We start from the raw sequence: 13,772 nt of genomic DNA, 5'->3' as shown, positions 1-13,772 counted from the left end.
TGACTGTAAGCCAAATATGACTCCTATGGAATCTAATTTGAAGAGTATTCAAGTAAATGCTGCTGATTCAGAATTGTTTGATTGTACTATCTACAGACAACTGATTGGTTCTCTCATGTATCTCGTCAATACGAGGCCTGATATTTGTTTTGCTGTCAATACTTTGAGTCAATTTATGAGTGAACCTCGGAAATTTCATTTCACTGCAGCTAAGCATATTCTGAGATATATCAAAGGGACTTTACAATATGGAGTGAGTTTTTCTTGTTCTAATGATTTGAAACTTCATGGGTTCTCAGATTCTGATTGGGCTGGTTGTACTTTGGATAGAAAAAGTACTTCTGGTTTTTGTTTCAGTCTTGGTTCAGGCATGATTACTTGGTGCAGCAGGAAGCAAAAATGTGTAGCTCAAAGTACTGCTGAAGCTGAATATGTGGCAGCTTGCTCAGCAGCTCGTGAAGCAATTTGGCTTCAAAAACTCTTAAGTGGATTATTTGAAAAATCTTCTGATCCTACTACAATTTTCTGTGATAATCAGAGCTGCATAAAAATTTCTATAAATCCAGTTTTTCATGACAAGTCAAAGCATATAGAGATTAAGTATCATTACTTAAGAGACATGGTTCTTCGGAAGGCTGTGGAGCTGAAGTATATCAGCACTGAAGATCAGACTGCTGATATTTTTACCAAGCCTCTATCTAAGGTGAAATTTTGTTTTTTCAGAGAAAAATTAGGAATGGTAAATCTTAAGACTTAAATGGAACTAAGTCTAGTCTATTTAGATTTATCTATTATTATTTTTGGTGTGTGATCTGATGAATATTGTAAGATCAGCTATTACAGCTCTTTCACTATGCGATAGTGAATATCATGTAGAGAGAGTCCATGATATTATCATGTTGGGTAAATCCGTGATAAGAGCTGTGTGGAATGTTGAGAGATTCCATATCTATTCATGTTGAGTGAGTCCATGAATGAAGGATTAGCTGTGAGTCTTACAAATTTGTCATGATTGATCAAATCCAATAATAAATAATTTTTTTTTTGAGACATTTCATGATTTTAATCAATTTGGATCCTTATGCTATTTATTTAACTTACAAATTTCATATAAGCTAAGAGGGAGTGTTGAATTTTTTAGCTTATATGAAATTCAGTATATTAATAATTACTCAATATTAAATACGAGTACAATATTCGTATGGAGAATTTTTATTTTGCAGGATATTTTACACGGGACCCGCACATCTATATCTTGGCGGTTATTGAAATGTATCATCAATCTTATTCACCTGCGGTTATAGCTTGCGGATTCATATTCGGCGTTTCCTATTCATCGTCATGACTAACTGGCGAGTCTTTTCCTTAGCGAGAATTGAACTGATGTCTTCTGGTCTTCTTCTTTTTTGTCACGCCAAGTCTTATATACATATACGCTTTGTTCTTCCTGGGATGTGTATCGTTTTCTTGATTCAGTTTCACAAAAGACCTCTAATCTCATGTGAACCGAGTCCTATTTATGTACGATATTCTCCTTCTGGCATGTTTTGTCGATTTCTCTTATTTTGCAATCATAGCTTATTCTTTAAGACGATAAGCTATTCATATAATTTTTGAATATAGCTCTGATGCGTTAGACAAGAGTTATTTTGTATTCAGACAACAAGTTTGAACTGTGTAACAATCACTCTTATTCAATAAAGATCTACTTTGAAGGCTGGGTTGTTTCCCTTTGTTAAGAGGGTTTTTCCCAAGGTATATGCTTATGGTTTTCTTATATGTTTTCTAGTCTATTTTCAACAGTAGGTAGTGTAAGGTTGCCTTGTGACTACTGATCTATGTAATTACTTTACAATGTAAAAAAGCTTTAAATTATTAATAAAAATACAAATCTGTTACCAACGGAAAAAAAAACTACTAGATGGCATCATGAATGCTCTACCGAACTTGCAAATATTGATTTTCCTGTAAGAGAATTTAGTTTCCCAACTCAAGGATATTTAATGAGATCAATTATTATTTCAAAATATCTTTCGTTTTGTATCAAAATAACTTTACTTGGAGGGAAAATTGAGAGCCATCTAAGGGGCCAACAGCTCTGCATAGTTAGTGGTTTCCTTTCCTATGCTCCACGAGAGCCAAAGCATTGGTTCCCTATTTCTAATTTTGTTGTGTCTCTATCTAGTCTTCCCAACATACTTTTTAAATATTCCATTATTTAATTTGTAGTATCTCATTGGATTTAGTATTTACAACTCTGTTGATTGAATACTTATCCAAATTTATATGTAGTGGCATTGGATATTCAACATTTAAGTGAATCGGTATTCCAACATATTTGTTGAATTATACATTCTTTTGGAGGTAATAATGGCATATAATTACTAAACTACACATTCATTTTTTATTTTACATATAACTTTATTATTGGGTTATGCAACATTATCAAATATTCCAACATTTCATTCTTTATATGGCTGTCACAATATAAATCTAGGTGCCGTCTTATCCATTTGTTAAAAATGTTTATGTTAGAGAATAATTCTTTGCATATGATTGTTTGTTCTCACTGAAGCAGATGTCGGAAGATGGTAAACAAACAACTATGCCATTTCCATCTTTTCTGTTTTGGCCAATGGACAACAAAAGAAATGATGATGAATGGATTGTGCAGCTTTTTGACAGTTGGGATATGCTGTTGGGCCTATTCATCTTCTATCCTCCGCATATTGTTAGCCATTAGAAATTTCTGTGTAGGAGCAGCTACAAGAATGTATCCATTTTAGATCATACGTTGTAGTCAATGCATCCAAAACTTTTATGACATGTGGCCAAATCAAAGAAAACTGTCTGTTAAAGAGTACAAGGAATCCATTGATCAAATTTTCTAAGATAGTGGTCTTGTTTTTAGGATGATCTTTTTCGAATTTGATGATTAGTTCTGAGTTAGAACTAAAGAGTGTGTTTATTTCCATAACAATAATCCGATAGGTTAGGTTTCCCTTTTCTTGTAGTTGTAGGGTGGATTTCAAATCTGCTAGGCTTATTTTTGTTTGTGGGACTTCCTTTCTTTTCTAGAGATTTTAAAATTACTCAAGCTGTCCTTAGATGTCAAAGGAAACAAAACTATCTAAACACAAACCTCCTATTAGATAAAAGTAAAACAGAGACCAGTGGCCCACTGCAAGCAACATTTGAAGGAAAATAACATCATAGAAAACAATTAATTCCCTTGATTTAAGTTGGTTGGCCCCATTCACTTTATAAATCAAAGGTGGGAAATCACATTCTATAGCATTACTATATGAAAATAATGGTTTTAACTTCAAATGATAACTGCTAGTTGATTGAGCGTTGAAACATCACAACCATTGCAAGCTATATCATGTTAGATTTGCAATGACAATCAAGATGAACTTCTTAAGTTGGGGGATTTTGGGAGCTTTATCTCATCTGCAAATTATTACTAAATGTTTTCAAGTCTAGTGAGCGTATACTAATAGTGAAGCAAAACCTTTCAGTTTCACTCAGATCTTACTATCACTTCAAAGCTACATAGCTATCAACCTTAAATCAAAATCAAGTATATCAAATCCCAATAGTTTCACATCAATAACATGAATGTAAATCTGATCTCATAACCATATAAAGCGTTCTATTTGGTAAGAATAAATTCAAAATTGAAAAGTGACAATGGTTACACTAAAATATTAATAAGAGAACCTTGGCTGTAGGGATGGAATACTTGTCACACAGCTTCTTCATATAATCCTTTGACCCCTCCAAAGCTGCTGCTTGTGAAGAAGGACCAAAAGTAGGGATTCCTACTTTTTCAAGTTCATTTACAAGTCCAGCAACCAAAGGTGCTTCTGGACCTACAACAACCAGACCAACTCCCCAATCTCGGCAAAATGATATAACTGCAGGAGCATTGAGAATGTCCAAATCTGATAAACAGGTTGCATCTCCTGAATCAGCTATGCCAGCGTTTCCAGGGGCACAAAACACTGCATCACACGAGGGTGATCGTTGCAATGCATAGCAAAGTGCATGCTCTCGACCTCCCCCTCCAATGACTAATACAACCACCCCTCCTGCACAAAAATGTATCTTTAAATTTCAAATCAGAATCACTGGCAAGAAAGCATTATTTAAGATATGCATGACTGTTTTTCAATGTTTATCAATAGCTTCTTGTGAGAGAATTCATATTTTAACTTGCAAACATGAATACATCATATTTTATAACTAAAACTGTGCCGATCAATTAATAGGAGAGGCTTGCAGGAGAGTGAGGACAGAGATAATTTTAAAGATCTTTCTGAATTATAATCAATAGCAACATATCATTAGAAACAATTAGTACAGTACTCTTGTCAGTAGCTACACAACTTCATTCATGTTAGTGTTCATTCATTGAATAGATGTATGCTTGGTAGTTTACAGAATCACATCGATAAATTCCTTAATAAAGTAATGCTAATGCTGCATTTCTAACATTTTGTAAATTATTTAAATAACATAAAAAATAAGTGATTAATAACTGTTGTCAAAGAAAACATGGAGAAATTACAGGGTTCTATTCATCAAAATTATAATATATATACAAGTGGAAGACGTCAGCATACTCAATAATGTCAAAAGTTTAAGAAATTCATCATCCACGTATTTCACTGAAGACAACATATTGAGAGCAATTGTGATCTCCCTTATAGAACAACATTTTCACAATTAATTCTAGCTGGTAATATAACCGTTCCCTGTCATTTTAGCTTCAATATTCCCAAGCACATGGTTTCAGAAGCAATTGAGGCCATTCAAACTATTCCATGTAAGACTTATGCATTTTGTCTTTACCCATGCAAAATATTTATCTCATCTATTTATATACTTACTTTTCTGCATTGCGTCTAGGAGTATATTCTAATGGTAATTTCTTCTGTTCCAATTTTTACTATATTGACCTTTAAATTCCATCTTCTAACCAATTGCTTCCAAATGCACAGCATTTCTCTCCCATAACTCCTCTTCTTCCATAATTCATCTTCTACATTAGAATCTTACTAATCCATATGTTAATGTTTTAGCCCAGAAATCTAGAGATAAACAACAATAAAACAGCATAAACAAAAACACATAACAAAAGAATTTATCCTGGTAAAACCCTTCTAGATTGAAGGGAAAAACCCAGCCACACTAGCAAAAATATCTTTTATTGATCATAAAGCATTCAAGTTCAAGGCTTTCCACTTCATTGATTTACAATATACCAAGCAATCATATAAATAGATTGCATAAGACTCCTCACCTATCACACAAAGGTCTCTTTGAGTCCCAAAAATAAGACCCTTCATATTTCCACATATTCAACACTTCATATTTCTATACGCATGCCTCTTCACATGACATGTGACACATGTCCTTTCACATAAAATATAACTTAATCATGATCGCAAATATCTCTTTCAGCTGAAGATGACCATAACAGTCATAACAACAAATTTCTCTCTCATAAAATCAGAGATAAAGATCTATGTCACAGCTAAAATCTTCAAAACTCACTCTTAACAAGAGAAAGGTCTTTACTCAGGCATGCGCAAATAGCTGCAACCAAAGCTGATACGCATAACATAATCCATCATAGTTACTTCATAAGAACATAAAATGAAGTCACACACGTCTTTCACCATGCCTTCTCACAAAGGGTAGAAAGAAGACTTTTAATCTCAAAACTTCTTCCAGAGAAGGATACATTTCCACCGTGCCTGCTCAATGAGGGTGGTCCATCATACCTACTTGCAACGGGTGGAACGAGGAATTTCACCTCAAACTTCTCCCAAAGAAGAATACATTTCCACCATGCCCACTCAAAGAGGGTGGTCCACCATACCTACTTGCAGAGGGTGGAACGAGGACTTTCACCTCAAACTTCTCCCAGAGAAGAATATATTTCCACCATGCCTATACGTAGAGGGTGGTCCACTGTACCTACTTGCAGAGGGTGGTCCACCGTACCTACGTGCAAAGGATAGGACAAGGACTTTCACCTCAAACTTCTCCTAGAGAAGAATGAATTAATAACTGAGATTTTCTCTTAACGGAGACTCCCTCTCAGCAGAAACAACTATAATTACCACAATAAGATGGTTGGCTATCGTGTAAACTTGCAAAGGATTGGACATCTCCCTCTATCACGTAGCCTCCCTCTGAAGTTGAATAGTCTCTCCCTCTCTAAATTTTATTTTCCCTTGTAATGAAGGCAATATGCCACAAAGACTGCAAACAATGTTTCCAAAATCTATCACTATCGCGTTGCACCCAAAGCTCCTTTTAAGTTGATGCTAGTCCATTATTTGAAAAACTCTACACGCACATAATGTAGCTTATGAAGCCTTCCCCTAAGGATCATTGTTGTTGCATCCTGCAATCACTAAATTAACATCACTTTATAAATGTTAACTAAAAAAAACATTCTATATCAATTTAGAACTTAGCTCCATGCTAGTGATATTCAATAGTTGTAGTCATCTCTACTACTATCATTGGCATTTCAAGGTGTCATCATTCATATAAATATATATACACAAAAGAGATTCTTTTATGAGCCTCTAACAAAAAACAATAATACTTATCTTCAAGTTGAAGTTACGAGCCAAAATCAAAACCATATGATGATGCAGTATTGTGATCGCATCCTTATAAATTCCAATGTCATTCCATGACAACATGCTTTGCTCCCAGCACAAACTGGACTTCCTCTTTTAGCAATACTTGAACTCACTCGACACTTAAGGTTAAGAAATTATTGCAAAGAACAATTGTTGAATCAATATCAAACGCCAAAGCAGAATGAATAACGATGCTCAAACATCAGACTTTCAAATGCACAAGAGAGAAATAAAGTTGCCCCAAAAGAAGACTTTTGAAAGCATGAGTAGGAGAAATATTGTTGCCATATATATGGTGATGTAACTCCAGCACGATCTTTTGTTCTTTACTGTCACATTCTATTGCATCATTTTGCTCCAAATAACACCTTGACAGATATTGGCACATTGAAAATAAACCGATACCTAGTATCCTTTAACCACGGAACTCAGATATACACGTACTTCTAAATGATAAGATAGAACCAAATTCCAATCATCACTTATGAATGCAAGAGAACCTTTTATCCTCCTTCAACTACGTAGGATAACCAATGAAGTATATTTGCCGGTCAACTTCCTGATACCGTTTCATAGAAACCGATAAAAATTCTTGATTATAACCTCAAATAAGCCCCCATGTTAGAGAATCTACTAGTCACTATGGTGGCTTCTCCACCAAGGGACACCTCTAACTAAATAGATGATACAAAGAGACCCAATATCCTCATGTGTAGAACAAATACATATATCTTCTGTGAATAGTTTCAGTAAAAATTCCATAACTGAAGAAGTAATCTAGGCAAAGACTAAACACAGAATGCATGACAATACTTATGGCAAATCCAAACAAGAATGAGCGCATAGATAATATGAAAAGATAGAGAAATCTAAAAAAATCTACCATAAAGAAAAGAGAACACTCTTAAAAGAATGAAAGCACAAATGCCTGAGAGGACTCGAGCACCAAGAAAGAATGAATATATGTCCAACGCACGAACACCTTATTGAAAATATATTATCACAGAGTGAGAGAGCAAGTATCACTCATTATTCCATAGATAATAAAGATGAATAGAAAATAATCAATCCGCACTTCAAGGATCGAACTGATATATCTTTTAAAACATCAAAAAGAATGATCGTGCAAAAACTCCTGCTCTGAATAATGGCCACGAACATGTCCTATATACGTAAAAAAAATGAAGAAGCTACTATACAAGAAAAGAATGAGAAGAGAAAACATCACCATAGATTTTACGATCGACAAGCGTTCATTATCCAAACTAATCAAATCCTCCGTTTTAGCAATTCTAAAAATGCATGCGCATTGAAGACCAACAAAGTCCTTCTAAATATACTTCAAATTGTTCAGCATAGTATCTTTCCTTTGACAACATTTCAAATAAAATATGTCGCTTTGAAATAAACTCTATTACATAGTGCCAATACTTGGGTCGATCTCTAGTTGTCCAAAACAGAAATATCTTTGCTATCCTTATCTTCAATATTCACAAATTCCTAAGCAATCACTTTATTTAGTACTCCTTTATTGCTTTTATTCAACTAGGCTCTGATACCATGTTAATGTTTTAGCCCAGAAATCTAGAGATAAACAACAATAAAAGAGCATAAACAAAACACATAGCACTCAAAGAATTTATCCTAGGAAAACCCTTCTAGATTGAAGGGGAAAACCCAGCCACACCAGCAAATATATCTTTTATTGATCATAAAGTATTCAAGAAGTAGAAGGCTTTCCACTTCATTGAGTTACAATATACCAAGCAATCATATTAATAGATTGCATAAGACTCTTCACCTATCACATTAAAGTCTCTTTGAGTCCCAAAAATAAGACCCTTTATATTTCCACATATTCAACACTTCATATTTCCATACGCATGCCTCTTCGCATGACATATGACACATGTCCTTCTACACAAAATAATAACTTAATTATGATTGCAAATATCTCTTTCAGCTGAAGATGGCCATAATGGTCATGACTCATAACAACAAATTTCTCTCTCATAAAATCAGAGATAAAGATCTCTTTCGCAGCTACAATCTTCAACACCATATGGATCCAAACATTCAATCATTTTCACCACTTCAAAATCCTGAAGCTGATTGCCTGATGACAACCAGCAGTTTTGTCACCATGCATGGAACACAGAATTAGAAATGAACCAACATTTGGGACTTCCAAGTCCTAATTTAAGTCTTCCATTGCATGCAAAAGGGTCCAAACCTTTATCTGTAAAAAGCTGCTACAAAGACAGTACAATGGTTTGGAAAATTTCTAGTTTGCTGTGTTTGTGAGAGAGGAAAATTCAGCTGTAGAAGATAGGATAGTGAGAATTTGGAGCAGAAACTTGATTGGATCCCCTCATTGTACATTTGTGATTAAGATTGATAATCAATGCTTAGCTATTACCAGATGGTTTTCCCCTCAGGCATGGCAAGTGGGTAACCGGAGGAGCTGCAATGTCCCCTTTCTAAAATAGGATTTAGTGATAAATAATAATAAAATTAATATATAAAAATAAATAAATACATTATAATATATTATAATTATAAGTTAATTAACTTTAATGAAAGGTGAAGAGATGGGCAATGAAGAGTTGTGACTCCCTCAGCAACTAGCATCAATCAAGAAAACTACAAGAGTACACACAACCACATGAATTATCAATAACTTCCACTTGTTGTGGTATGAAAGGATAGATTCACATATGCAATCATAACTGCATATAGATGGAAATACATAATAATGATTAAGGGTGTGTTTGATTAAATTAATCACACCTAAAAATGTGCAAAGGATTTTAACTAACCAATAGTCTAATTAAATTTAAGATGGAAAAAAGGGAATCAGATAAATGGTTTGCATTTATTTAATTCTTGTGGGATAGGATGATAAGGTTGAACCTAATTATGAAAAAATTACATTTATTTTATTAAAAGTTTAACTTACATTTATTTGATTAAAGTTAAACAATAGAATAAGAGATAAATTAAACAAAGAAAATGGTTTACTCAATTAATGCTTGGGATAGAATAAAGTGTTAATGTATTGGTAGCTGCAAGAGAGATTATCTACATATGTGTATTGATCAACATTAGTTTGGTTGTTTCATGACACCTTTTTCCTATGCAATCAGTTCCTATCATTGGTGACGGTAATTAAGAGTGCTTGTGATTTGTATTTCTCCGAGTACCCTGTGCGATGACATGGCATTGTGAGTATGCAAATTCTTATGACGATAGTTATCAATATTCCTTATTAGCATCGATTTTTCTATGGAGGTTTTGGTTCATTCTCCTAATCTCTGCAGTGGTTTCTTAACTCATGTTCATTGGTATTCACGAGGTCCATTGGTATCGTTTGTCATTTTAGTATTACTGGAAGAAAGATGAAAAGAGAGACCTTACTCCTTGTTTATTATTTCAGCAGTGTTGAATTGACTCCATGTGAACATCTATGTCTATGCTAGCATGCTATGGTTATGCTAGCATTGCATTTATAATGGTAGGCGGTTTCCAGATTGTGGTTGTCAGTTCATTTCTTTCATTGTGTTAATGTTTGGTAACTTCAGTTGGACAAACTCATGAGACTAAACTGAAGTTTTATATATATATATATATATATATATATATATATATATATTTGTGTGTGTAGTTATATAATAGACTATTATATTAATTAAATAGATATGAATAGACATGTCCCATGAAGTGACATCTCTATTCATATCTCATCCATAACATAAAGAGAGTTTGCTGCACTTGGAACACACATACCAATCAGGCAGTGCAATTACATTTCCAGTGATCCTCAGGAAAACAACACATTGTCTATTCTCTTATGCTGCGGCATCATTTCATTCATTGATCAGTATTGTTTTGTTTCTTAACTGCCATATGATATAGTGTGTGTGAAGACTTAGGAGTGTATGGTGTTCTACTCTATCATCATATTGACTATGTAATAATCATCTGAAGGTATCACTCTTATGTTCATTTTTTATGTGAAACAAAAAGCCTTAGTGTCGAGTGTAATTTCTGAACTGAAGACTTTAAAGTGTTATGTTCTGAACAATTGTAATATTTATATGTTGGATGTATTACTAGCGATTGGTTCTTGATCATCTAGCTTTTGTCAGATGCACTCAAACTAGCAAGGCCTTTATGAGATGCACTCAAACTGTAACCACAGTATGTGTAAAAACTGTGAACAAAGCTTATAGTTCATTTGTTAAGAGTTAAGTTTGATATCAATGTATTTTGTATCCTAGCATCTAATTATTATTATGTACTATGTAATATGCATTGTGTAATGCAATGTAATCACTGATATGAACATAAATGACAAGAATCCATATTTCATTATTCATGGGTAATCTCTCTCTCTCAATGCCCAACTCTCCTTACCTTGGAATTGCTGCCAAGTTAAGGTCAGGAAGGGGCAAGCTAAGGCGAGACTAATCTTTTAGAAATATACCAAGCCACCCAAAAGATGGGCGCGTTGAGTGAGTTTGGATATTGGAGTTGGAACTCGAGACCATTGGCGAGTAAACCCAAGGCCCAAGCCAACTCCGTCACCCATGCGGGCTGGGTAAACTCTCAATTTTATTTGTTCTCCATATCTCTACACTATAAAATGTGTTAAATTTAGGAAACAGCAAGTTTTTCTCCTCTATTTGTTTTCTTTTAATAAAAATATCTTTTTTTTCCCTATCAAAACCCTACTTTTTGGAAGAAAGAAAAACTTTATCTTTTCAACTGCAGATTTTACCCTGAAAGATTTTGCTGCAATTTCTCTAAATTTTGAGAGATATCTATATGTTTTAGCCAAAATATCCAAATTTTGATTATCACACTGGGCTTCTCAAGAAAGCTAAGAAAGAAAAATCCTTCTTTGTTAACAGTTCAATGACTCTAATTTGGAGTGACAAAGTCTCTTGCCAAGCTTTGGCAGAGTTCTTTTTGATAAATAGTAGATATTGCTATCAAGATTCAACTGTATAATTTTTTAGTCAAACTCTTTGATTCATATTTCATTCGTAGTAGTTCACAAGAACTCATCTCTCATGAGAATGAACAGTACACTCAGCACTCGCTGCACCTAAGTGATGTTAATAGAGGTGAAAAATCAGTGTAACACCAGTACTGGGATATGGCAGGATGCCGGGAGGAGTTCCCGGGACGCAGGGAAAATGGGCTTCATTTTCAAGATGATGGGGGGACAGTGACAAGGGGAGGGATGGGGCAGTGAGGGGTGTTGAATAATATACATACAAAACTTGAAATGCTAGTTATGAAATGACATTATTGTAGAACATACCAAATTAAAACACTTAAACATAGCAAAATTGCAACGTGAACTAGAACCATTCAGCATAGTAACATAGTACATACCCAATAGTAACATCCAAAAATCAAAATTCAAATAGAAATTCAAATACTCATCCCAACAGCGGCATGGTTGCGGAATGGCAAAGGTTAGGGTACTTGGGTACTCAAGTACCCGGTGCGGGGACAGGTACTTCGAGGTTTGGGAGGGGGTGCGAGTCCCCATGTTACACTAGAAAAAATGGACCTTTCAAGAGTACTACTGCAAGAATAGCACACTTAACAACAGAGTTTCCACCAAGGATGAGACCATCTAGCTTACTACATGTTTGTGGAGAATAGCAATCTTGATTCCGATAACTATATAAATACAATTGCAATGACAATAAACTCCAGATAAGAAGGGGCAAAGCAATCTTTTCCCAATCAAAACAAGTGGCGGTATTTGTCCACCAACTAGTTAATTAAAAAAGGCACCAATAAATGGATGTTGGATGTGAGTCCCTCGCAAATTGTGTGGAGAACATTCCACAAAGGATAAGACCATCTAGCTTACTACCTATTTGTGGAGAATAAGAATCTTGATTCCGATAACTATGTAGATACAATTGCAATGACTATAGACTCAAGATAAGAAGGGGCAAAGGAAACTTTTTCCAATCAAAACAGGTGGCAAAAAGCATAGAGTATTTGTCCACCAACTAGTCAATTAATAGCAGCACCAATAAAAGGATGTTGGGTGTGAGTCCCTCGCAACTTGTGTGGAGAGCAAAGTTTTTCCAGAATTTTTATTAAAATATAAAGCCTTTGATGGAAGCAGCTATAATCCCAGAGGTGGAACAAACGGGCTCCATCTACATTCTGTTAAATACACACTCTTATCATGTCCCCACCTTCCAACTGATTTGCCTTGGGCAACACTTAGCCTATCCCACACCCTAATAGGCCTAAGTCCTCTATAAAAAGGGGTGATTTGAGCGAGTAAGTAAAAATAACTTTAATATATTTTAAGTCCACCTCATCGCACTTCATTCTTTCTGCACATCCATGTGGAGGTCCTTGCCTACATGGCTTTGGTCAATTGATGTTCCCGCATAGTGGCAACTGCGTTACCAACTTCCACCATTGATGGTGTGAGGCTCGTATGGGGGGATGTAATGCTTCTTTGCTCCATAGTGAAACTAGTGTTAAGGGAGATGTTTGGCGAGGAGAGGGGATGCGAACGACTCAGAGATGTTCTTCTTCAACATAATATGGTTATCTCATAGAAGGACGAAATCCCTTACTATGCTGGGAATAGGATGTAGCCCCTATTCTTCTCTCTTTTGTACCTCAGGCTCAGTTCCTTCATATAATTCTTGGTAGTATTTCTGAAGATTGGCAAGTGTGTGGGAATCAATCACAGTCTACATAGCACCCATAGTCACTAGCATCGTGCAAGGATTGTAGAGATAGGTGTTCAAGATGATTAGTGTCAGCAAGTGAGATAGAGGAGTGTGCAGACATTTTTTTCTTATTAAAGTGGTATCGTGCATGTTTTATGTTCCCAATGGAAACCATATTCAAATCGCATGTTACAGGATTGTGTGCGGGGGATGTCTATCCGGTATGCTCTCACGCGAGTCTTGGTCACCTCTTCAAATTTCCATCATAGCTTTGCTATTGGTCTGGTAAACTCAATCAATTCATATAGCAGTTGTGTCTTTGCAAACAAATCATTCATCACTTAAGCTATAGTGTTTGTAAGTTTCGTATGATAGGAAAGGT

At 35.0% G+C, this 13,772-nt stretch overlaps 1 protein-coding gene across 1 annotated transcript in view; it reads right to left on the bottom strand.

The window, feature by feature from the left end:
• Positions 1-13,772, bottom strand: part of LOC149561809 (phosphoribosylamine--glycine ligase-like) — an 89,901-nt gene that overhangs the window by 60,961 nt on the left and 15,168 nt on the right. The window contains exon 2 of the mRNA XM_089825333.1: positions 3,724-4,094. Coding sequence (XP_089681459.1) covers positions 3,724-4,094 — 371 coding nt within the window. The remainder of the gene's footprint in view (positions 1-3,723; positions 4,095-13,772) is intronic.

The sequence above is a fragment of the Cupressus sempervirens genome, chromosome 4 (assembly GCF_028749045.1).
Source record: "Cupressus sempervirens isolate cs-2001-9-10 chromosome 4, ASM2874904v1, whole genome shotgun sequence".
In the NCBI taxonomy this organism is placed as follows: domain Eukaryota; kingdom Viridiplantae; phylum Streptophyta; class Pinopsida; order Cupressales; family Cupressaceae; genus Cupressus; species Cupressus sempervirens.
The sequence above is the reverse complement of the archived record's forward strand: the minus strand, read 5'-3'. Positions and strand labels throughout refer to the sequence as shown.